This window comes from Watersipora subatra, chromosome 1 (assembly GCF_963576615.1).
Source record: "Watersipora subatra chromosome 1, tzWatSuba1.1, whole genome shotgun sequence".
NCBI classification, from domain to species: Eukaryota; Metazoa; Bryozoa; class Gymnolaemata; order Cheilostomatida; family Watersiporidae; genus Watersipora; species Watersipora subatra.
This window is the reverse complement of record NC_088708.1, coordinates 48,076,879-48,101,633: the sequence shown is the minus strand read 5'-3', so window position 1 is coordinate 48,101,633 and position 24,755 is coordinate 48,076,879. Positions and strand designations below refer to the sequence as shown.

The 24,755-nt window shown below is 35.4% G+C and overlaps 2 protein-coding genes across 2 annotated transcripts in view; one reads left to right on the top strand and one right to left on the bottom strand.

The window, feature by feature from the left end:
- Positions 1-911: 911 nt before the first annotated feature.
- Positions 912-9,816, bottom strand: LOC137410614 (hexokinase-like). Its single transcript, XM_068096060.1, has 12 exons — positions 9,468-9,816; positions 9,090-9,252; positions 8,646-8,785; positions 8,314-8,526; positions 7,767-7,866; positions 6,679-6,755; positions 5,461-5,472; positions 4,142-4,254; positions 3,750-3,905; positions 2,322-2,461; positions 1,868-2,001; positions 912-1,485 (listed from the first exon to the last, which is right to left on the bottom strand). Exons 1-12 carry the CDS (start codon positions 9,498-9,500, stop codon positions 1,393-1,395), a joined length of 1,374 nt encoding a protein of 457 aa, XP_067952161.1. The 5' UTR covers positions 9,501-9,816; the 3' UTR covers positions 912-1,392.
- Positions 9,817-10,119: 303 nt separating this feature from the next.
- Positions 10,120-24,755, top strand: part of LOC137386089 (pumilio homolog 3-like) — a 31,190-nt gene continuing 16,554 nt past the window's right edge. Inside the window, exons 1-6 of the mRNA XM_068072769.1 lie at positions 10,120-10,297; positions 12,730-12,911; positions 16,368-16,590; positions 21,058-21,227; positions 22,007-22,159; positions 24,397-24,618. Of these exons, the coding sequence (XP_067928870.1) occupies positions 10,147-10,297; positions 12,730-12,911; positions 16,368-16,590; positions 21,058-21,227; positions 22,007-22,159; positions 24,397-24,618 (1,101 nt within the window). The 5' untranslated portion in view covers positions 10,120-10,146. The remainder of the gene's footprint in view (positions 10,298-12,729; positions 12,912-16,367; positions 16,591-21,057; positions 21,228-22,006; positions 22,160-24,396; positions 24,619-24,755) is intronic.

Sequence of the window (24,755 nt, the reverse complement as noted above, 5' to 3'; positions counted from 1 at the left end):
AACATGCTTCTGTGACATTCTTATAAGTCAAATATATAAAGTGCTACCACCTTGACAAGGCAAGAGTATTGTAAGATAGTTAAAAACTCTTGGACACTAAAATTAAATAGCTGTGAGATCTTCGGGCTTTGGTTCTTTTTTGTCTGAAACAGTATTATGACACTGTTCTGATGGAGTACATCAATTGGTATCACATAGTTTTCTTGCGCTTCACTCACCACATTTCTAATACTATTTCTGGCTTATGTTACTTCCCTTATAATATATATCTTTGGTTTTTTCTATAATTTTTGTCTTTGTTGGGTTTGTTTATCGATGGTCATGCATAGTGGTCTCAGTCATGCTGCTAACAGATTGAGGAATGTTTGAGGATTATTTGCCAAATAACTACCTAAAATCTGGCAGCTTTACACTATTGTTCATGTCTATTGCTCTTCATATTTATAAAGTAGACCATCTGACTCTCTGGTGGAGATGACTCTGTCATAGAATAATGAAACAAAATTAATGTTTTTCTTTTTTCTATTTTTAGCCAATTTTTCTGAAATCATTTCCTTGCTACTATAAAGCAGGTGACGTGAAACAGTTGTTCAAAAGTAAATGTGGTGACTTATATGTGCTGCTGACGTCTAATCAAGGAATTATTTAAATCTAGAGTTGCGTTTTTATTTTTTAAATATAGTACGTTTGATGCAGCTTGTTTTTAATTCATGTATGTTTTATGTATCATTCACAGTTTTTTTGCCACAATGGGTGTCATATCTCTCTCTTTCTCTCACATCTTTATTACTGCCACGCAGTGTGTTTTCCATCTTCTCTTGCCATCCGTTTGCGTCCACTTCCCTCAACTTCATGTATAGATACAGCTAAACTTAGTTTGAGGTATGTCATATAGCAATACAAAAACAGTATTTCAGGTTTTGCATACTTTTTTTATTAAAGTTTACACTGTTTTTGTAGCATGAAAGGCGGGCAAAAAACCATGAAATGTAGAAAAGGATGAAAGAAAAAATAGAGAATATTTCAAACATGTTCATAGCAGAAACAGAATACATTAATAAAGGCAATTGCTAAATGATGATTCCAAATAGCAAAAAATTTGTACAAGAATATTTCTGGCTATACACTGTAGCCATTTAAAAAAAAACAGAGATTTGGAAGCTATCCGGTATATAAAATGGCTTCAAACATCCAGACCAATGTATAATATATGTGGCTACAAATGGTGTGTGATATGATAAGTAGTCAAAAAACTGTTGGAACTGTAAAAATCAAGAGCTGCTTTTTTAATGCGTTGTAGTGGAATTTGAAGAAATGGGGGCAATAAGGCCTGAAGAGATTCATAAAAATATGACAAAAAATAAGCAAAGATTTGAGAAGTTGGACCTCAGGCTAGGCTAGAGTAGCAATGGTCATTTGAGTTGATATGGCAGCTACTAGGGCAGCTCCTATACCACTTCCGTCATTGGACAGCTTCAGTCGGAACTGCATAATATGGGGTATACGTTAAATAATGATAAAAACATACATTGTAAATGGAGTTGTGTTCTCATGTATAAAATGAGTTTGATATTCGCTTAATATTAGCCCAAAAATGGGGTCTTTGCGGTCAACATGACATTTTTTGTCATAAAATACCTATCAAATTATACATAAAATCGACGTATACATGGTTATATATGGTAATTAGCCTTAACTAATAAACCAATCAATTTGGGTTATTTGTATTTTGGCCCAATGAAAGCAGTGATGTATTTACCTCCAAAAAATATGTGAGAAAAAAAATTTATAACAGCTGTTGCCTGTCACATATACTGAGCAGTATAAACCATATAGTAACAACCAGCTTAGTTAAATGAACTTGTACCTTCCTGTGAGGTAGAAGTTGTCCAATCATATCTGTCATCTTCGAATGAAAAGTCGGGTGGTAACGGTAGAGCGAGCCATCTACAGCTATTGTTACAAAACTTTTCTCTACTCGTTCTAGCAGGGCAGCAACACCTGCGAACAGGTGGAATATTGCATGTGACTATACAGAGGCATATCAAGTGTAAATTGTACAAGCACTTCGCGACATGATTAATAGTATCAAAGTATATGATGTCAAATTGGATGCACTACTACTTCTAGAATGTTCCATAATAATTGGAAACGTTCCAGATGGTCTAAAAACATTTTACAGAGGCTATGTAACCTCACATTAATCACCTATTTGCATAAGATTTTTGAATAATTAAATGCAAGATAAAAAATACCATAAACAATAGCTAGTGCTTGCTACGGGTGCAAAAATGTTTCAAGTCGAATATTTGGATTCTCACCTGCAGCCGCAAGATATGCTGCACGTGTGGACACAGCCTCGCAGACTCTCCTTACTATGACACAGTCAGTCAAGCTGTATTCCATAACATGTAGTTCATCAAGCACCTGTTTCAGATTGTCTAGCTCATGCTCTTCCTCACTAAAATATTGCACCCTGATTCGTTATCCCCTCACTGACACCAACAAAATAAGTTTGTGAAAAAAACTAAATAAAAATACAAAACGATTGCATTTGCCCAAGTTGTCTGGAGTTGTCTGTTCATTGTGAAGACTACCATAAAACCTTGAAGGAATCACATACACAGCTGAACTACTAACAACGCGTTGAAGTTGTCTGTTCATTGTGCATGCCATATTTTATTCAAATTAAAATTATTTCATTTTCATGTTAGACTGAGTTTTGGGAGTTAGTAACAAAAACATCTAACATTTTTATAAACATTTTATTGAGCTATAATACGTGTCCAAGTAGAGAGAAGTGATAACTAACTACAAAAACGGGAATAATCTATTTAAATTCTTTCATCTGATGACCAGAAAAATTAATCAAGTGTGTGACTTCTAGGATAGGCGTGGCTGAAGAATTTGTGAAGGATGTATTACATGTCATTTTGAAATTCAGGGTTGAAATACCAAAGAATGTTATAGCTGGTCTTCAATGCAAATAAGCATTAGTAAACAACAATGCAGAGCAACAGAATATTGTTACACTAATCAAATGCATGCATGGCTTGTACAACACAGCACACTCAACTGTGCCTGTTTATGTTGTGGCAGAAGTGATACTTCCTTAAAAGCTTCCAAAAAGTGGCAGACCAACCCAAATTGAATGCCTCTTCATCTAGTTTCTTTCAAATTATTGTCAGACTTTCTATGTAACACTAGTACCCTCACAGTCGGGTGCGCCGTGAGAGATCGTCATGTGTAATAACTATCTCTGCAGTTATTTCAAAACATGGCTAGGTGATCTGTTAGCCCAGTTGTTAGAGTGTTGCCTATCACGCCGAAAGTGATGAGATCAAATAGTGTACAGTGCAATGTTTTTTCCCAACATAGAACGGCGACTTCAGACGGGCGGATACAGCTCTTACTATGGAAAATATTTAAAATCATGACTCTGTCGTATGATTGTAACAGAATAAAAAGAATATTCCACTTGGGGAAACTGAAATTGTCCAATCAAACGTGAGCATTGCTTGCATGTGGCCATACCAAAATTTAGCATGACTCATCTTGCTTGGTTTCAAATTTGTGGACTTTGGCTACAATTGGCTCTGATCTAAAGCAATGTCTGCAGACATGAAAAAATCACTTTCAATTCAATCCTTTATCATAGTGACCCATAGACAGTGACAATGAATGCTCAGCCTTGCATGGCTGGCTCCTTATCCAACCGGCACATACTTTTTGAGGGGTGCATGGCATACCTTTCTATCTCAGACAAGTACTTTGTGTAGAATGCCATTGGAGTCCGCAGCCTGTTAGATAGGTGCCCCTTGAACAAGATTCCATCTTGAATAAGTTTAACAAGCACTTGTCGTGCCACTTCACCTAAGTACATTCCTGAGATCATCTTCTCATAACTGTAACGTAACAAGAGCACGTGACAACTGAGAGCGAGTGACAACTCAAAAGACAACTGTGAGTGAGTGAAACCTAGTCAAGCTATCACAGTAGCCTTACAGTAGTGTTACAAAAAGACGACGACGGATTTCAAATAAAAATTCATGGCAAATGACAGCAAGAAGGGAAAGCAAACAAGAAAGCCTTTTAGAAAACCAAGAGAGAACAATGTCTTGATACACAAAAATATGCATACATTTGCTCTCCTGGGTTCTTAGACATCTGGTCTACAGCCTTATCATATTCAGTCGTGATGAAATCAAGACAGCCATTGTTACCAAATGCTCCCCACTCTGTGTTAATAATTACCTGCAATGAAAGTCAAGTTTTATGATGTCATATATTACGCAAGCTGAATGTAACGCTGGCAGCAGCAAAACTATGATGTCAGCTATTGCTTATAACAAGTGTAAAACTCTAGGGGCAGATATTTAACATCTACACACCATGATATATCAGATGTGTACACTAATCTATTAGGTGAGTGTAAAGATGCATTTCTATGTGTGACCATGCAGTAGCTAGGTGTAAGATTGCAGCTGTATATCATTTGAAAGCTTTAGGGAAATCTAGATAACAGGTTAATTTTGCTAGCAAGCCAGTAATTGGGTCACGAATAAACCACACACAATTTGTCATCTACTGTTGACTAAATACAAAATTTGGAATTGTTTGCTCATTCATTTCAAACGTCATTAGGGAAAGAGCAGACAAGTATTTATATTAATTTCTGTTCAAGTTTCCCTGAAACGATTTTAAGTTCTGTTCAATCCAGACATTCAGCAAAGGGCTGCGACAGGCCACCAGGAGGTACAGTGGCATGAGAGCTAAGCGCAGGATACAATATAAAGCAGATGTTGACCATATAGAAAATAAACTACTTAGATCGGCAGTTGCTAACCTGTTCTTATACGGTGAGGGGGGGTGGATCGCGACATTTGGATAAATCTTGTGGGCCAAAATGCATGCAAAATTGAAAGGCGAATAATTGCAATATAAGCCTGAGCTGTAACATGGTTCACCCGTCTCACGAATAACAAAAAAAGCTTTTAATGCCCGCTTAAACCTAGACTCGTCTCACTCCTTCCGTGTCAGAGGTGCTTAGTAAAAGACAGCACTGCCACTGGACATAATAGGTCCATCGGCGCTAGAGATACGAGGGGATTGTAAAATATTGTGTCTAGCTTTCGAAAAAATATTAAGGAGATGGAGATATGTGGCGGCATTACAGTACCCATTTCCATTTTATAAGTTACTTTAATATTATAAGTATAGTTTGTCATTTAAAAGGACTGCATTAGAGCGGGCCACATGAGACAGCTTCATGGACCAGATGTGACCCACAGGCCGGACACAGCTGACCAGACAATATACTCAACTGCAGGAGATAGCAGAAATATGACAAAGTGTTAGCCATTGGTCAGCAAAGCATAATTAAATACATGTTTATTGTTGCGAAAAAATATTTTAACACAGCATACAACCAACACCTCTACTTGTAACACCACTACTTACCCCTTCTCCATGCTGCAAGGTATGTAAAATTATAAATTAGCATACCACTCAGCGACAACAAACATTATTTAAAACGATAAATACTTGGACTCCACAAGCAATTCGATTACCATAAATATTCAATTACTTTTGAAATAAAACTTCTAAACCACACAAGATATGCAATATTTCATCGGAGGGAAAGATTTATTGCTTTTCGTGTGACACAATATTGATCAAACCAAAGTTATATGTCAATATATAACATTACGGATGACGTGGCAATGAGAGGTCTTTCACGTCCACACAAATTACTTGCCAAAAGTGAAACAAACAACATGTACGAAACGAACTGAAATGTTGATAACAAATTTGAGTGCCTGGAGACTTCGCAGACATGTCCACATGTGTGAATTCGAATAAAAAATAACTTTTGGAAGATAAAGTGGATGCTGCGTAAACTCTAAAACTTAGTTACGTGAATTTAATGTTGTGAAATAAAGAATGTGTTCCTAAAAATTCAAGATATAAATTTTACTTTACATAAAACATTGCTCAAGCACTGTTGATGTGATAACTACACAAGAATTGTGGAACCCAATACCAGTGTAGAACCTTTGCTAATAAAACACTCAGAATAGCACTTGACTTTGACACATGTTTCTTGAAGCCTAGCTAGATATTATGATGTTGAGGTTGGAAAGCAAATTATGGCAATTGTCACTCAGTATGACATTCACAGTTGTATTACAAAAATCAAATCTCAGAAAATGAGAAAAATGTGCAAACTTTCTTGAAGATGCTTCAAAGGAATGTAATGAAACAGAAACATCGGCAGAAACAGAGAGCTGCCTTCAGAAGACATTAACAACATGCCAGTTACCATGATCTTCAGGCATTTTGAAAGTTGTAAATAAAAAACACTAGCAGAATGTCCTAACTTTAAAGAAAATAGTTTCATGAAGCCATCACTGACACCAGCGCACATGAAGCCATCACTGACACCAGTGCACATGAAGCCATCACTGACACCAGTGAGTGCAGAGAACATTCACTCAGAATATGTCAGCTAGTTAGCCTGTTAAATAATGTAGTTATTTAAAGCCTGGCAGAGAGTTTTTGCAGCTTTGGCAGCGCTTTTTACAAGCTTTTCCATGTTTTTAATAAAAAAAATCTATGAAAAATAAAACAAGATTTGGTGTAATTAAAACAAATGTTACGCTGAGGCTATTCTGCTACCTGTCTGATGGTGTTGTCTTCTCTCCATTTCTCTATCTTAGTAGTATTTTCCATGTAACAAGCGTTAGTTCCGGTGCCTGCAATACAACCAGACAACCACTTCAAAAATAGTTGTTGAATTTTAATTTTAAGTTTTTAATAAATATTGTCTGTAGTAAAACAGTCAGGCAGCACGTCTACCTAGAATGGGAAGACTTGCAAGAAAAAACAGGGTATATCATATTGTTGCCCGCTGGAAGTTCAGCTCGCCCGAATTCTATATTAATAATACAGCAATATTTACTATAATTTATGTTTACTATAATATAAATATATATTAATATATTTACTATAGCATAATATAAATGTATTTATAAGATAATATTTACTATAATACTATTTAATATAATATAATATAAACATATTTATAATATAATATTTACTATAATACTACTTACTATAATAAAAACCATGTTTGTCCATCCGTAGCCATGGTTGAAGGGCAAAAAAGATTACTTATGAACTTATGGCTTTCAGCTTGTTAGTCCAACACTTAATCACCTGCGCCAATCGACAACCTCCAGAATTTTGAAATAACTGTATGTATAGCGATTACACCCGATCTTTTGCAGCACACTAGACTGCCATGGTAATAGTAACAATATTTAGTAAAATAATTTGAAACTGATGCGAATGTCAAATAATTTTGATAGCATTTAAACAATGATAACTTCATCTGAAATAGCCATTCTCTGTATAGACTGTAAAATCATAGCGATACAAACAGCAACAAAATCATATGACTAGCCAAAGTACACAAAACATGAATATGCATTTTTATTGGTCAAATCTGCTTCTCTTTAGCTATACTAGTAACATTTTCTGCGATTTAAATCTTGTGATGGAAATAGTCAGCATACAAATATGGTAACTTTGTCTTCAAGGGTGAGTTGTAGTAAAACGACAAGGTTTAGATAACAACTAAACCTAAAATATTTTTAGACTATAATTAGATAAAGAATACAAATATGAAGGGCTTAGATACAAAAACCCAAAAAGCAAAGCTGAACAACAAGCGGTGAGGCTATGAACAATGGTAATAAGCGTACCGAGGATAATTCCAATCTGGCAGTCTTGATCAAGATGAGCACAGGCTACCATAGCGCCAACAGTATCATTGATGACGGCCACACATCTTACTAGGAGCTTCTACAATACAAATACAATGGCCAATCAATGTTTAAAAGTATTACACTGACCAGACTTTAAAAATAACAGTACGCTTTCTAAGACAATCAAGATTAAGCCTGCTTCATATTTATACTAGCTGAATGCCCGGCTTGAATGAGCTGAACTTGATCAAAAAAATGAAAAAGAGTATAACTATTTTTACATGATAAAATATAAATAAAAATTGTTTTTTAGCTGATATAATACAGATTACTGCTGAACAGCTCAAAGAATGAAGTAATATTTAGATAGTGCAATAAAACTTTTTAAGGCTATAATCATCATATCATAAAGTTCTACAAATATAGTTGAATAGGAACATTACTGCAAACTAATTTTCTCAATATAATCTTTTTTGTGTGTTTATACTTTTACTGAGTGCTTTCCATAGACATACCAAATACCAGAAAGTTAGGAGAGCTGTACCTGCTCAGCTATAGCGTTGTGCAGAAGGGTAACAATATCTTCACCCTCTACCCCATCACATTTGAAGCCCTTTGTCCAATTAACAAGATGCGATTTCTTAAGGCCAAACTGCTTGCAAGGAAAGGAGAAGGTGAATCCCATTGGAAGGTCCTCATTCTCAAGGCCTTCTCGCTCAACAAATTGTTGAATGCAGGCAGCGATATGGCTGAATAACTACAAACAAATACTAATCTATTATTTACCCCAAAATATATTGTTAATCGAGTGTGCTCTAAGCTAGATTTTCCGTATTGTTAACATGTCTGATCTAGTAAGCTATAAACTTTAGTCACCTCTTTTCCAGGACCAATCATAGTGTTCTCTGCAATTGAGTATATGCTGCTCTTCAAAAGCACCTGCCCATCAATCAACTCCAGTAGAAGCACACGCAGGTTTGTCCCACCCAGATCCAGCGCCAGAAATTTGCCGACCTCTGAAATTTAGAAACACGATGAATCCATGTTTCGTCGATTTAACACCGACTCTTTCTTTACTTTAAAGACTGAGTTCTTCACATTTACACTTAGGTACTGTCAACTACTTTGTTTCTCTAAAACAAATCTGCACCTTTGTTTGGATGAACACCAAATACTGCAAAGAGACCACAAAAAAGTTTTCTCTTGGCCAGCAGTCACCTGCTGCCACATTAGATTTAAATGCTTTATTCATAAATCTAAGCCAACTTTCGGTAATAAAGAAGCATAAATATAAATTAGTACAGAACAAGCCAAACTTACCAGATCCATTGGGTAGAGATCGAACATAGGTAATGTACATCTTTAAATCTGCAGAGATGTCAGGTTGCTCTTTTAATCCCTTTTTCATGTTCTCATTCATCAGCTGCATAACTTGTTCGTAGTCCTTCAGCTCACACTGCAGGGAGTTCAATCTCTTCTCCACCTGCTCACAAGCGTACTTACTGAATCTCTTTAAATATTATATGAGTGAACTTCCCAGATAATGTCGCAAATTTGGTAGAAAACAGATGAAAATACACGTACTGCACATAAATTTTTGCAACAGAGCCAGTTTCAATTTTTGTATCAAATTCCATAAAAAGTAACAGCCAGTAAACATGCATGCTCACCTAAAATTCTACTGCCTCATATACTTACCATATTCGTTTGATGAGTCATTTTAGATGGCATAGCTATTTGTTCATAAAATTGAAACGTTTTGTAATTTTACAGGTTTATTAAAAAGTTATGGTAGTAAGTTAGAGATGAAAGCGCAAAGAAACCAGCACCGTGTGACAATTAGAAGTAAGAACACAGTGAGAAAATGACGTTTTAAATGATCAAATAATGCAAAAGAGTAGAAATCGAGTCAAGAACAAAGGCTAAGAAGTTGAAGAAACTAAGAACATATAATTTTGAAGATATAGGCGAGTTGAATGAGAAGTGAAAGATGGAGAAGAATAGAGTGAAAGCGATGGAGAAGAATGGCTTTGCCTTGACTAACTATTCATTTAGAACATTCCCTTTTATAATACATGGACTTAGCCTCAGAGGACAGCGGCGAACAGCTACTGACTTGAACATACAGTGAAAGCAGAATAAAGATTTAAAAACACGCTCTTTTAGCATGCCGAAAGATACATTTATCCAATCAGCGATGCTCTTCTGCGTGCGTGATTAGTCTTCGGTAGAATGCAAGTGCAAAGTATTGTACATTGAACTCAAAACCCCGGGTTTTTAAGTTCAATGGTATTGTACATGTACGGTATTTTAGCTGTTCTAGAAATGTGTTCCCACATGGGCAACAGCTCTGAAGGTTAACTGAAGGTCACGTATAATGATGGCTATTAGTAAAAAGCGAACACGTGAAGGAGCGCCAGAAAAAGCTTCAATTGCTACCAAAAAGAAGAAACCAGATAATAAGACAACACATAATAAACGTTTTAATAAAGTGTCCAAAGATAAACCTTTGAAGCGTTTGAAAACAGGTTAAATGCAAAATTTTGATTCTCATATTTGCTTATTGAATGAGATTTTTAGTTGGTGTAGAATGTATGTAGTACGATCTTGCGAATCAACAATGCCAATTTTCATGATGATGCTTATTGAAAGCTGGGCTTTAGTTGAGTTTTATTGTGGAATAGGATACTGATAAAATAATAGAAACTCGTTTTGTGTCAAAATTAGAACATTTTCTGTTGTCCGAGTTTGAGTGACATTGTCTAGGTTTTAATTAATGTGTAATTGTTATATAAAGCATAAAATTGAGTTATAAAACAACTTCATTGTTTATTAGTTGAATAATGGTAACCTCAATAAAAGATCGATTGAATCATGTTTTGCGCCGACTTTTAGCAGTAGGTTTGGTTGAAGTTAGAATTAACTTGGGAGTAGTATGTAATAAAAAGACGTGAGAGTACAAATACTCTAAAGCTACCTTTTGAGCAACCGGGTCAAGATGAAGCCTGAATCTGTCAAGTACTGTGCTTACTGCTTATTAAGTGTTCTGGTTATACGGTGGACCTGCCATACGATATTAAATCGTTCAGGTGTTAGCATCGCGAGGCAAAAATGTCGTAGAGTGGTGTATAGAAACTCATAGTAGACTAATTGTGACAATGCAAACACTCCCTGGTAAAAAACATCAAAATTTTATATACGTATTGTACAAATTAAAAATTAGTAACAAAATACAGTCAAACAAGGATAACTCGAACTTCACGGGACCGAGCAAAAGTGTTCGAATTATCAGAGCGTTCAAGTTATCAGAGCACTGTCACAAGTCCATGTATTTACTTATTTATTAGTAGATACATGTACATAAACAAACTAGAATATAAATCTAAAGCACAAATGGCTTGTTTCAAATTAAATACTTCTAATGTAAAGTTTAAAACGTTTTTATCAAAAAGTATAGAGATTTTTCTATCACTTGAGATTGGTTTGTTGTTTGAGGTGATGTTATTGCCAGGACGTTTTTAGATTGACATTGGCAAAAATTGATCGTTGTTGAAATGACCAAAAGGAAAGACTTCTTTTTCTTTTGAGCGTTTTACCCACGATCAATTTTGCCGATTTTTCTTGAAGTTTATGCAAAGATTACCTCACTTTACTTTGCTTTCGAATGGCGATCGCTAAGCGGATGTTTGCTATAAATCAAATTTCACCAAACCTTTAGAAAAGTCGTTGACAAAAATATTTTGCTGATAGTGGTAATAACGACGCTTATGAATTACGAAAAGTTGAGGTTCACCTCTATGGCTTGGAATAAAGTGATTTTCTAAAGCGATAGCAACCGTTTCGGTAGCCGTTGGGCAAAAAACAGTTCGAGTTAACAGTGTTGAGTTTGAGTTATCTATAGCAATTTATCATTACGTGGGAACGGACCAAAGAAACTGTTCGAATTAACCATGTGTTCGAGCTATCCGTGGGCGAGTTATCCATGTTTGACTGTAGTATGTTAACCTTAGTAACTAGTTATCTACAGTAACTTTCGTGTATTTAGTGATTATGATCGGCGATGAAGTATAAAATTATAATGTACTATGTGCAGTACGTACCGTAAGGATTTCATCCTTTCAAAACAGACGTATAACATAAACTTTGAATAACTTAAATGAGTTTAGCTTACTAAACACACACTTGAAGAGTAGTTTTTGTATGTATTTCACTAAACCATCCCATAATGTTGTCATTTGAAATTTTAACACCTATCTGTTTCCGGTTTCGTTTTCTCTATAAAGCTTACAACGCTATAAAGCTTACAGCGAATAACGCTGAACTGAGAAAAAGCGGGCATCATATCGCTTTCAAGTGATGTGGGAGGGATTTCAGCGATTAGCATTTCGACATCGTCATTATTCCAATTTATTCAACACATCAACTGCCAAATTCGAATTTCCAGAGAAGTTTTTGTTGGTTTCCTATGGTGAAAAATGTTACATGGCGGGGACGAAAAATATGGTGATAAGACGGTATAGCAGGAACAGCTTAACTCGGGTGCAGATATGTAGTTCTCCTCTCTTATTGGGGCATATTTAGTAAACCCAAAAGCTTTGTGACAAGCTTTTATCGATTTACTAAGGATTCAAATAAAAAAGGTCTTTTTGCTAATTTATTAAATTGTAAAGATTTATACGTTCGTTGAATTACTCTACAAGAATTTCCAATTTAGTTAACGACTAAGTTGCTCAGTTTTTTTTCAGCATTTTCGTATGACCCATTGGTATCTGGAGGTCGGATACAACTTTCTTTAGCTTGAGATTTAATATCTGTAGAGAGTTTATTATTGTGCGTGCATAATATTTGCCCGATAACCTCGATTCACACAAGCTGGTTGACTTTAGTAAGCTCTTTAGTAAGTTGGAAATATGAATATCATTTTGCTGCTACTGTTTCTATTCTCAATCCTAATTTATAGATAAACCCAAAGCTGTAATATTGACAAGCAAAGAAGCTCATGCTAAAAGCAAGACTCTACGAAATGAAAGGAGACAAAAAGATCGCAGTCACTATGATGCCACCATAGAAATGAAAAAGATCTGGGAAGATTTACGGAGACAAAATCTTCCTAAAGACCAGCGTGAGCAGCTATGTCGAAAGGTGAACAAATCTAAACTTCATGTAGCAAATTCGTGTCTTAGCTAGCTTGTTGATATGCAATTGTCCTATCAAATATATAATTAAAACAGGAAGCAAATATAGCTAGTCTAAAATCATTTTCATTTTGTTCATATGAGCTAGGCCTGTTTTTTTGTGATAAGGTCAAATTTTAATGGCAGTTGAGATGTTTAACTGTACTAAAACCCAGGTATCAACTATGAGTGTTACCTTTGAGTTTTAACTAGGTGTTTCCAATTTCAACTCTGGCAAACACATCTAGTTTATGCATTAAATTTCTCAACAGATCCTGCTATAAACTAGCAGCTTTGTAATGATTCATTTGAACCGAGCTAGCAAAAGTTAAGTATTAAAATGTTTTGATATTATTATTTCTGCTACAAATAGAACTCTTGTATTGTTGTCACAATACTTAATACAGTGGAAATTTTAATAACGAAATTAATTCGTTTTAGAAGCCGTTTTGTAAGTAGAATACTTTGTAAATAGTAACATCTTTTACCGAATAAATGCCCTAATCTTGTTCTGCTATTGTTGTTGCAACAACACGTGTGTAGATGAAGGAAACAGCCTGTTGCAGTTAAGATTACTGTACTGTTCTAGGGTTCCGAAGACAGCCGAATAACCTTGGTCTTTGTTTGCATAAAACACATGTTGAAATAAAAGTGAATACAATCATACTTTGACTTATGAGCTTAATTCGTTCTGAGACTGAGCTCGTATGTCAATTTACATGTTGGGGCAAATTATTTATATATAGAACAATTAGATATATATTGTTTGGTTTCCATACTCTAAAAAAACGCAAACAGAAACACTTAAAACAAGATATTGTAACATAAAAATTTGTTAGTTATTGTCCTAACTTACCACAAGCTTTCAAAAAGCAACAAATAAAAAATAATGCAAGGAAATGTGTTTAATTAAAATGTAAAATTAAATACACGCAGTAGCAGCTAATGCTAGCATTTGCCAGGGAGAGAGAGATCAGTTATCTTTCATTACAACAGTTAACTTTGATAAATTTTCATTCTGAAGCAGTCTTAACCGTTTCACTGCCGTCCATGTACAAATTTAGCTATCTGCCTACTGCCAGCCATTTTACCGAAAATTGCCGATATTACTTCATGATATGTATACAATATTTTTTCAATTTCAAACTATCTAGAACATTTTTGTTACATATTTTATTTTTCCAACATTTTAACCAACACTGCTATGCAAAAAGTTCAATGTATCTATACTTTGTGCGATGATAAAACTATGTAAAGCTACGGTCGCTTCGAAGCTAAAACGATCCTCCACAATGTTCCTTACCCTTACAAAACTTACTTTCACCACTATCAGAGTCAGTGCTGCTACTTTAATTATCTGTGTAATCACGAAAATCTGAATCTTAATTGGCTATAATGTCATCAACAAAAGTAATTACCTGTTTTCTGACTCGTGCGGTACTTAACAAAACTTACACAAAAAAATGTTCGTTTTTACGTTGGAAATTCTCAAGCAAAAGTTTTAAATTGCTTCATTATTTTAGGCTAATTTTATAGATGAATCTTTGTACAACACTGTCAATATCATAAAAGTCCTAAAGACCGTGGGTTATGTTGTCAACGAATTATAAAATTAAGTTACTACGCTGTTGCTGGGAAAGTCGCAAAAATGCGTCTACGGCACTCAACCATAGAAAACGCATAAATGCGTCTACGGTATCGAAAGGGTTAAAAGCAAACTTTCATTTTAAACTTAATGTGATTAAAATTTCTCAGGCGTTCATAGTTTTAAATTTCTCGTGGCTTAGCTAATTTTTCCTTTGTTTCGCTCTCACGATCAGCCAGTCGTTTTAAGAGAAACCTTTAAAAGGACGTTTGCCTTTATCGCCCTTTCAACATGTTGCCATAAGGACGAACACAGGTGTCGTCACAAAGGGCTAATGCACGACCACTAGCCAACTTGTCCGAATGTCTATTTTTATAGCCTTGATCGATAGCACTAGCCTTTTTACATAGCATCGTTTCAGCTACGCTATCGCCGGCCAATTGTTTGTCTGTTGTTCGAAGTTTGAGCAGTCTCTTCATCAGCGATCAATAAGATCGCTGCGCCGTTCAGAAACTAGGGTTAGTCTTGTTGCAAACTCAATGCCCTTAATATAATCCTTCTGTTTGATACTTGTGGATGTATTTCTGTCATATTGCTGAGCTAGCTCAATCATGCATACACATTTCGCATATTTTTCAATATTTTAACGTTTAATATCAATTGTTATCATTCACTTTTTTTGCATTATCCTTCATTGTACCGGTTAACTTTCGGTCTATGCACAGTACTTTTAATTCACATAATTCCGCACTGAAAATCGCACACAAAAACACGGTGCAGAAGTATAACTCAAGCAGTTGAAAAATGCAGAGTGAGGCTGTTCTCATAAAACGCTTGCGACATACTTGACAACTGACTCGCGTGGTCGTATCTCTAACATGGCTCGTATGTTTGTGCTAAAACTTGCTTAAAAGCTGGCTCCGTATCTCAAGTTTCTCGTATGTTGGGGCACTTGTAAGTTGAAGTATGGCTGTAGTGGACGAACTGTAATTATACATGACAAATCTGTTCCCAGCACCCACAAAACCTGGGTATAATTTTTATATAAATTATAAGCAAAGCTTAAAGCGTAAAAAATGCGTGTTAGAATTATATCGCTGCATAATAAACAGAAAAAGTAAAAATGGAAAGAAGAACAGAGAAGTAACAAATAACAGCTATGAACGGTATGTTTACCTTTGGCATTGATCAAGTAGGCTGAGCGAAGACCGTCAGTAGTGGAAGGATGCGAGTCAGAGGTGGGAGGAAGCAGAAAACGGTTGACAGCTAGAAATAAACACTCTAACTCCAAATAAAACTCATGTTGTTTATTGACTAGAAAATTTTATTGACCATTCACAGCTAAGTTTGCTAATTAGGTCATACTTAGTAACCGTAGACAAGTCTCATAAGGGCTGTAAATAAAAAAACCACACCTCTAGCACAAGAAGTCAAGAAGTGGTTATCGTATTATTCGGTTGCATCGAATAACATTCATCTCCCTATGTTCATCTTGCAAGTGACTAGGGTGTGCTTGTATCATGTCACCTTCAAACTAGAATTGTCCTTCCATGGCTAACGGCGAATTTTGTGTTTTGCAGTATATTTTCATTATCTTCACAATCTGGCAATGCACCTTTAAGAAATGCTACCTTAAGAGGTGCGATGTAAATATTCTGCCTCAAGAAGAGCTGTCTTAAGAAATTCTGCTTTAAAAAGTACTGCCTTAAAAATTCTGCCAAAAGAAATGGTGCCTTTAGAAATGCTGCTTTAGACATGCCGAGTTGAGAAATGCTGCCTCAAGAAATGCTTGTCTGATGGCCTTCTTGGACACCGGATATACCAGAAATATTATTGTAGGTGATGTCACTGGTGCAAGGGAAGGAACGTGACTTTGCATTTGCTCATGACACAACAAGAATATTTCAGACAATATCAAAACATGCGTCTCAGTCTATAAGAACTGAACTGTTCAACAGTCTCAAGGACTCTGTTCTTGAAATGGTCAAATCAACATATTCTGTCTTCTTTGTACGATCCTTGCTGCGTCGAGGTACTAAGGATGAGAAGACTTTCATTATAGGTAAGAGGAATCTTTCTGGTGAGTAAAAGTTTTAAACGGTCACGCGAGGTTTAAAGATTGACTTGCAACAAAATTAACATTACAGTTATTTGGTATCAAAAGGTTCACCATGTTTTACTCTGCTGTGTTGTAGGTGCAAGATATGTGGAAATGTGATTACAAGCTCTTAAAACTCAAAAACGAACAGTTAATCGCCGCCATCATGAAACCGCTGTTGATTGAAATCAGTTTATTTCTCCGATGTAGTCATTACATTTGGTTGTTTTGGTTATTGCCAATAAAAGTCTCAATATAAAACTTCTCGTAGCACTAGTTTATGACAAACACTTTGGGTTTTACCGAAGAGCCCTTACCAAATATAAACGCTCGCTAGTTTACAGTTTTGTTTCGGCTTGGTCTAATCGTCTAGTCGTAATCTGATCATGTGACACGTACTTCCGGCCAAATAGCCCGAATAATTTCTGCAGCATTTTTCGACTATTACAGGTGACCAATAAGCTCGTCATGTTTATCAGAGGATGATATGCACTCCTTCAAGCTAAGGTTGAAAAATTAAATGAATTTTTACGGTAGGTTTTGAGATATCAGTGCTCAAAATGACAGCATTACAATGATGATGAAATGGACACGTAAGAACAATAGACATGGTTTTATTGAATGCTTGAAGTATATTTGTGAAAATATTTCGACGAATGAGGTTGCATGAAAGTGTAAACAGAAGCCATCTTGTACAACTACGTCCCATTTGAGCCGTTTGGGAAAGAGATTCTAATCTATGGCGGTCTCGTGATGGCGGCGATTAACTGTTCGTTTTTGAGCTTTTAAGAGCTTGTAATCTCATTTCCACATATTTTGTGCCTACAAAACAGCTTATTAACCCTTTGACCAGGTATAAGCCCCCAAAAGCAACCGAAACTTGTGTAATTTATTTTCGAAAATTCAATAAAATCGATATTTTATGAACATGCATAGCTCAAATCTTAAATTTATTTATATGAACAAAAATTCTTGTACATAAACATTCATTTATATACAGTGAAACATGGATAACTCGCCCTCGGATATAGCGAACACATGGTTAACTCGAATGGATTTGCTTGGTCCGTTCCCACGCAATGATAAATGGCTCTATATAACTCGAACTCAACACTGTTAATTCGAACTGTTTTTTGCCCAACGGCTACCGAAACGGTTGCTATCGCTTTAGAAAATCACTTTATTCCAAGCCATAGAGGTAAACCTCAAATTTTCGTAATTCATAAGCGTCGTTATTACCTCCATCGGCAAAATATTTTTGTCAACGACTTTTCTAAAGGTTTGGTGAAATTTGATTTATACTGCTATACGATGAATAGCACGGGCTAGCCGGGTCACGCGCGCAAGGATTTTCGCCACGCACATACAAAACAAAAACAGCATGTTGTTTTTGTTTTGTATTTGCGTGGCGAAAATCCTTGAGTGCGTGACCCGGCTAGCCTGTGATGGCTTTTTCGACGTTGATTCCGTGTTGAATCAACGTCGGAATGTTGAATGATTAAAACGTCTTAAAAATTGTTGTAATTAAACATATACGTTGTCTTAGCTAAAAAAACTATTCATCGTTTGGCCTAAACACAGAATACGTGTGTACATTCAATAAGTATCCATTCAAAAAGCGTGAGTGATATACAATGTACCGTAAAACCTCGTAAAACTTTTAATTGAACTGCCTCGGAGTGTTGCTCTTAACGAATCTCAGGTAAAGTAAGGTAATCTTTGCATAAACTTCAAGAAAAATCGGCAAAATTGATCGTGAGTAAAACGCTCAAAAGAAAAAGATGTCTTTTCTTTTGAGCATTTCAGCAACGATCAAGTTTTGCCAATGTCAATCTAAAAAACGTCCTGGCAATAACATCACCTCAAACAACAAACCAATCTCAAGGGATAGAAAAATCTCTATACTTTTTGATAAAAACGTTTTAAACTTTACATTAGAAGCATTTAATTTGAAACAAGCCATTTGTGCTTTTGATTTATATTATAGTTTGTATATGTACATGTATCTACTAATAAATAAGTAAATACATGGACTTGTGACAGTGCTCTGATAACTTGAACGCTCTGATAATTCGAACACTTTTGCTCGGTCCCTTGAAGTTTGAGTTATCCGAGTTTCACTGTATCTACTACTAAAAAAATACAACCATGTGCAATTGTCCCTGCATGAAATGCTTGGAAGCATTTTCTTTTCGGTAGAGTCAAACGCTATAACGTAGCCGTGCGAGCCACCATAACGATCGTTTTCTCTGTATATTCCAAGTATATTAAAAGTCCAAAAAGTTTACTTCACTTCTATCATTTGAATTATTTTTATTCTGATCAGACAAAAAATCACTAACTATTGCAGGATCAAATAATCTTTTATTTTACCGTTTTGAAAGTCAAGCCGATGTTGACTGGTTTTTCCAACTTTTATTCTTTTCTAAGGAGGCGGACCTCTATTTGAACACTGTGGCGGTTTATTTTTCAACCCTTTCCCTGCAGCGACATTTGATTAGAAGTGACATTCATATTGAGGGTGGCATTGTAGTTTTCAAAATATTCATCAGAATTTTGAGAAGCTAAATTTAACTCATTAACGGGCGAAGCGAATGTCGTTTATCTTTTGCACTCTCCTTCTGGCAGAGTGGCATTAACCTTTTTGGGCGCAATAAATCTGCTATAACTTACCTCCAAGTTGCAGATCTATGACAAGTTGCTTAAATAAATACGCATTGGGAAGCTGATAAATATTTCTAACAGTTGATATTTTGCAGTTAATTACTTGCAATTAACCTTTCGATGATATTATAGCCTGTGTCCTGTTTTGCAATTTGATGGAGCTTTAAATTTTTATTTCAATCTAAATTTGAAGACATGTTTTTATTTTATATCTATATTTAATAATGCTGCATAAAAGCTCATTGTACTCATTGATATGTTTTAGCTACAGTTTGCAGCCAAAACTAGCTTTTTATGTTCAATAGAAGAGAAGTTAGGAGTGTCAATCTATTGTAAGATCAGATTACTGCAGTGATGCTATCAAATAATATGTTGTAAATCTGCAAATCTATGTGTTATATACCAATAATTTATCAAATGCTCCAAATATACATGTATATTCATGAACAAATGACAAACGAACCATACTTATAATAAAAGCAGAAATAAAAATTAACATTTTTGAAACAAAAATATTTGCATCGTTTACTTGGCCAGTTACATTCTTGCTTGTTGCTTTCAATGGAACGAACATCTTGTTGTTCAGTACCTTCCTCAAAGCCTTCTGACTTCAACTCTTCTTCTGCATGGTTGAACTAGTCAATATTAGCGTCGAAACAATTTTTTGTTGAACTAGTCGAAACAATTTTTTAGCAAAGCAAAGCAAAACATTTACATGTTACATTTCACACAAATACGTATATGTAGTGATCAACCTTTAGTCGCGTGTGTGTTAAGCACAATTTTTAGTCTAAAACTAGTTGTTCATATACCATCATCACAAGTGTAAACCGTTTTTATATTCGCTGTACTTTGAAGTATCAAGACCACGTTCAAAAAAGAGCTACTATCTACCTGATACTGTTGTTAATTATTTCTATGGTGTTGCTTTCAAATTTTTAATAAAAGAAAACGAAAAGGCCTTACGAGAAGAGAATTAATTGTTATTAATGTAAACGATTTATTATTAATACCCTTTTGTGGACATTTTTTCTGTTCACTTACTATTATGGGTTCGTGAAGATCAAAGGATGTCAAATTGGCGGTCAAATGGAGGTGGCATTCAATTGAAGGGTGGCACTCTATTTTTCAATCCTTCTCCTATAGTGGATATCAAATAGAAGTGGTGATCAAATAGAGGTGACCTTCAATTAAAGGTTTTACGGTAGATTTGTTGCTAAATGCTTTGCAGGCTTGCTTTTTAAATTCCTTGTTTACATGGTTGCCAAGAACTTCTTTATTATTTCATCTTTAGGGCAAGATTAGGGTTATTGATTTCTAGCACAGGTTCCAGTAGACCACCTCTACCTTGACTTCAGTGTTTTGTATAAATCACAGTTGAAAATATCTAAAGATCAACAATAGCAATACTTGCCAAGAATCTGTTGAAGAGATTCATCTTGCTTGCTTATTGACCTTCAGCTACTCACATCATTTTGTCTAATGTCAGTGTGTTTTAATGTGAGCGTAGACAATGGTGGCGGCGTGTTTACACAAATAAATATGTATGAATAAATTAGATGTTGAAGTAATGACATAAATGTTGAATAGATATGGTTAATTAAATAAATAACGAGTAAGTTAAATTGCATATGAAAGATTTCAAACTATGCAATTATGAGAACCATCTCTAAAGAAAGTTTAGAGACCTGCATTAAACTGGCCTAGATTATTTCAAATATGGCTGTCTATCTTCATAAAGTAAGAAGTTCACCTCTCTCATTACAGAGAAGCTCATGGCGAATGCTAGAAAGTTGATTGGTCACAAGTTGGCAGGTCCTGTGGTAGAGTTTGCCTATAATGAATACGCGAATGCTGAGCAGAGGCTATGTTTTGCTAAACAGTTCTACGGCCCTTCTTTCACCCTCTTCGCTCAAGGAAACCAGTCTCTCGTTCAGGTACCTTCTCCATCTCCCTCTTAATCATAACTACCTGGTTCTGCCAAAATTGTTCATCCGCGTGTTTCAGTTGTCACCTCTACGTTGATAGAAATCATAATTTTTGAAAACATCGTCAATGGATACTTTGGGTTGGTGTACTATTTTGGTCGTAGAAAATTTTGTTATAGGTGTTTTGACCACAAACTATTCAGTTTTAGTATTCTTGGTATATTTATGTGATTGATAAAGATTGGAAGCTGGGTCAAGGACCTCATTTGTTATCAAATCAACATCTTGCAGTTTTTTGTTTCTTAATTTGTAGCCAGTTGTCTCATGATTAAAACATTAACATATACCGCTGGTGTTTATAATATACTGTGTACAACATGTACTATGTATCTTTAGGTGTTTATAATACACTGTACAAAATGTACTATGTATCTGTAGGTGTTTATAATACACTGTGTACAAAATGTACTACGTATCTGTAAGTGTTTATAATACACTGTGTACAACATGTACTATGTATCTTTAGGTGTTTATAATACACTGTGTACAACATGTACTATGTATCTCTAGGTGTTTATGATACACTGTGTACAAAATGTACTATGTATCTGTAGGTGTTTATAATACACTGTGTACAACATGTACCATGTATCTGTAGGTGTTTATAATACACTGTGTACAAAATGTACTATGTGTCTGTAGGTGTTTATAATACACTGTGTACAACATGTACTATGTATCTCTAGGTGTTTATGATACACTGTACAACATGCGCAATGTATTTGCAGATGTTTGAAGCTAAACCGGAGAAAAAACCCTTTATTCTTAAGCATATGAAGGAGACATTGGAAGGGCTTATTGAAAAGGAGGCTCTAAAATTCACTTTTGTCCATAATTTATTCTACGAGTATCTAAAGTATTCCAATGACACAGACCGACAGGTGAGCAACTCCAGCAATTACTTGCACGTGTTTCATTGACATAGATGTGGTGGTTACACTACAGGTTGATTGTTAGCCTTTGGTCATTGTTTCACAGTTTGAACATGTTTCGTTGTTGGTACACAAAATATGTGTACCGCAGTGTAGCCGTATGTACTTTGGGTCATTACAAATAATATGTCCTTACTGGATCGGAAGTTGGCAAGTCACTTTCGATATCAACTTGTCAGTATTTGGCTTTGCAAATGAATTTAGTTGAATAGCACATAAATGCTTTGACTGTCGCAACTGCAAATATACACAGGATTCTTTTTATAGACTGGTTTGATTTCATTAAGGTTACAAACCTGATGATATTATACAGAAATTAGGTAAGAAGTTCTCTTTTTCAAACAACTAAGTATTTGAAGTATCATTTCAACAGCATGACTTGAACAAATATGCAAGTAGGCTAACAGAGATCATAATATTTAGATGCTTCATTTCAGACTATTTTGTTCCATCGTCCTTTTTGTTGTTGAGATTGCCAGATATCCAGGCAACAGCCCCGAGGTTATTAGCAGGCGTGCCTTGGCAAACCTTAGTGCTTGATTGCTATCAGCATACCAGTTTAACCTTGAAGGCCTACTGGTAATGTGCAAAAGTTGCTATTTTCTTCCAAGAAATGAATCTTGTTATTAACAATATACCAGAAACTTTGTCCTGAGGCAACAAGGTATTCTCAACAAAGTGTTAAATTCGACCGAATTCCGAGACATGCAGTTTGAAACAATCACACGGAGTAGAGGTAAGCAGATACAACCTTGAACCAGGTTCATGATCTGCTGGGCTGCCACCTTCAATCTTACTGGGAAAGATTTGTTATGGATGTCAAGGCTGAAGAAGGAGAAATCACCATCTAAACTGGTTTTAGCTTAACAACTGCGAGTGCTGTCATGCGACTAACAAATCTGTTAGTTAATCTCTGTACCAGTTAAATTCAACAACATAGTTTCTTGATGACGGAAAATAAAAAGCAGTGGCAACAGCACCTGAAGAGGCAGCGGCATCCAGTATTTATTTCATCTATTACAAAGAAAACTATAATATCACTTTGAGCATGAATCCAAACCTGTTTAAAATATTGTAAAACACTGAAATTCGGATAAGCGTGAACAAGATAGTAAAGTTTTATCATTTGTCTTCCGTAACAACCTCATTAAATAAAATGAAATAATTTTATATGGCAGTTACAGGTTGGATATTGACATCAAGTCTTTCAAAATGAAACAAGTGCTCATCTACATGAATAATACACGAGAGTGAATATTTCATTGTGCATAATACTATTGATCAAGGTCAGCAAGAGCTCTAAAAAAATTTGTCAAATTGATAGCGATTAAAACGAATAACCAAATTGATTATGTTTTGAATTTTATTCGGTTTTAAATTGAATTTTATTTGTTTCCACTTAAATTTGTAAAAGGTTCATTTGAGAGACACTATTGAGTTATTAATGGTATCTATTATTACTGCTATCATCGTGGTTTTACTCTGCTCGAAGTTGACCAGACCAATTTATGTAGTGTATTCGTTTTCCTCTAATTTAAAATATCAGTATAATGTGCTATATATTCTTTCAATTTTAGGATTTAGTATATATACATGTGGGATTTTACTACAACAAAGGTAGCACAGGTGTGAAACATTTTAGCCGCATGCAACAAAGTTTCTCTTTAATGTTTTGGTAGTTGTTTGAATTTGCAACGTGTTCCCCTTTCACGTTACCTGCTGCGATATTTATATGACAAATGGCTCAAGGATTGGCATAGCTCGTATGGGTTTTGGAAACAACTTGTATTTATTGTTGAACCGTACCGTGTCAGCTGTCACGTTTGTCACAGATGGCATTGCGACATTTGCGTGTCCCACTTTAGGATCCTGACACTGCTTATAAACTGGCTCACACTGGTTCTCACTCAGCCGCCTATGCATTGCTCATTTGTAATGCAATTTCCTTGCATTAAAACACTAACAAATTAGTATGCTAAATTTGTGTATCGTTGTTGGGCAACCTACAACTTTTCCGATTATAGCAGCTATTTATAAAGAGGTAAACACATTCATGTAGGTATGAGATGTGTCAAGTTAATACTCTTTTAAATAGTCTGCGAATATTCTATGAATATCGTTCAGCATTTCTTATCACAGTCTAGCAGTTTGCAGACACGTAGCAGGAGTTGTCCGTCTGTTTGCAGGTCATGGCGGAGTCACTACAGGAGCATATAGCCCATATAGCTCACACTCGAGAGGGGGCGCGCGTTGCCATGTTTGTAGTATGGTACAGTTCTGCGAAAGGGCGCAAACTCATTGTCAAACAGTTGAAGCCATACATTGAGAAGCTCATGGTAGAAGAATATGGCCACATGCTGCTGTTTGCCATCTTCGATGCAGTCGATGACACCAAATTAGTTGCGAAGGTACTAACTCATTCATCATTTATGAAGAAAGAAAATTTACAGTTCTTTGAAGTTCTTAAAGCACATAAATTATATAATTTTTTTATTATATAGTTCAATACATCAGAGTCTTGACTTTCGAATGAGCCTATATTCAG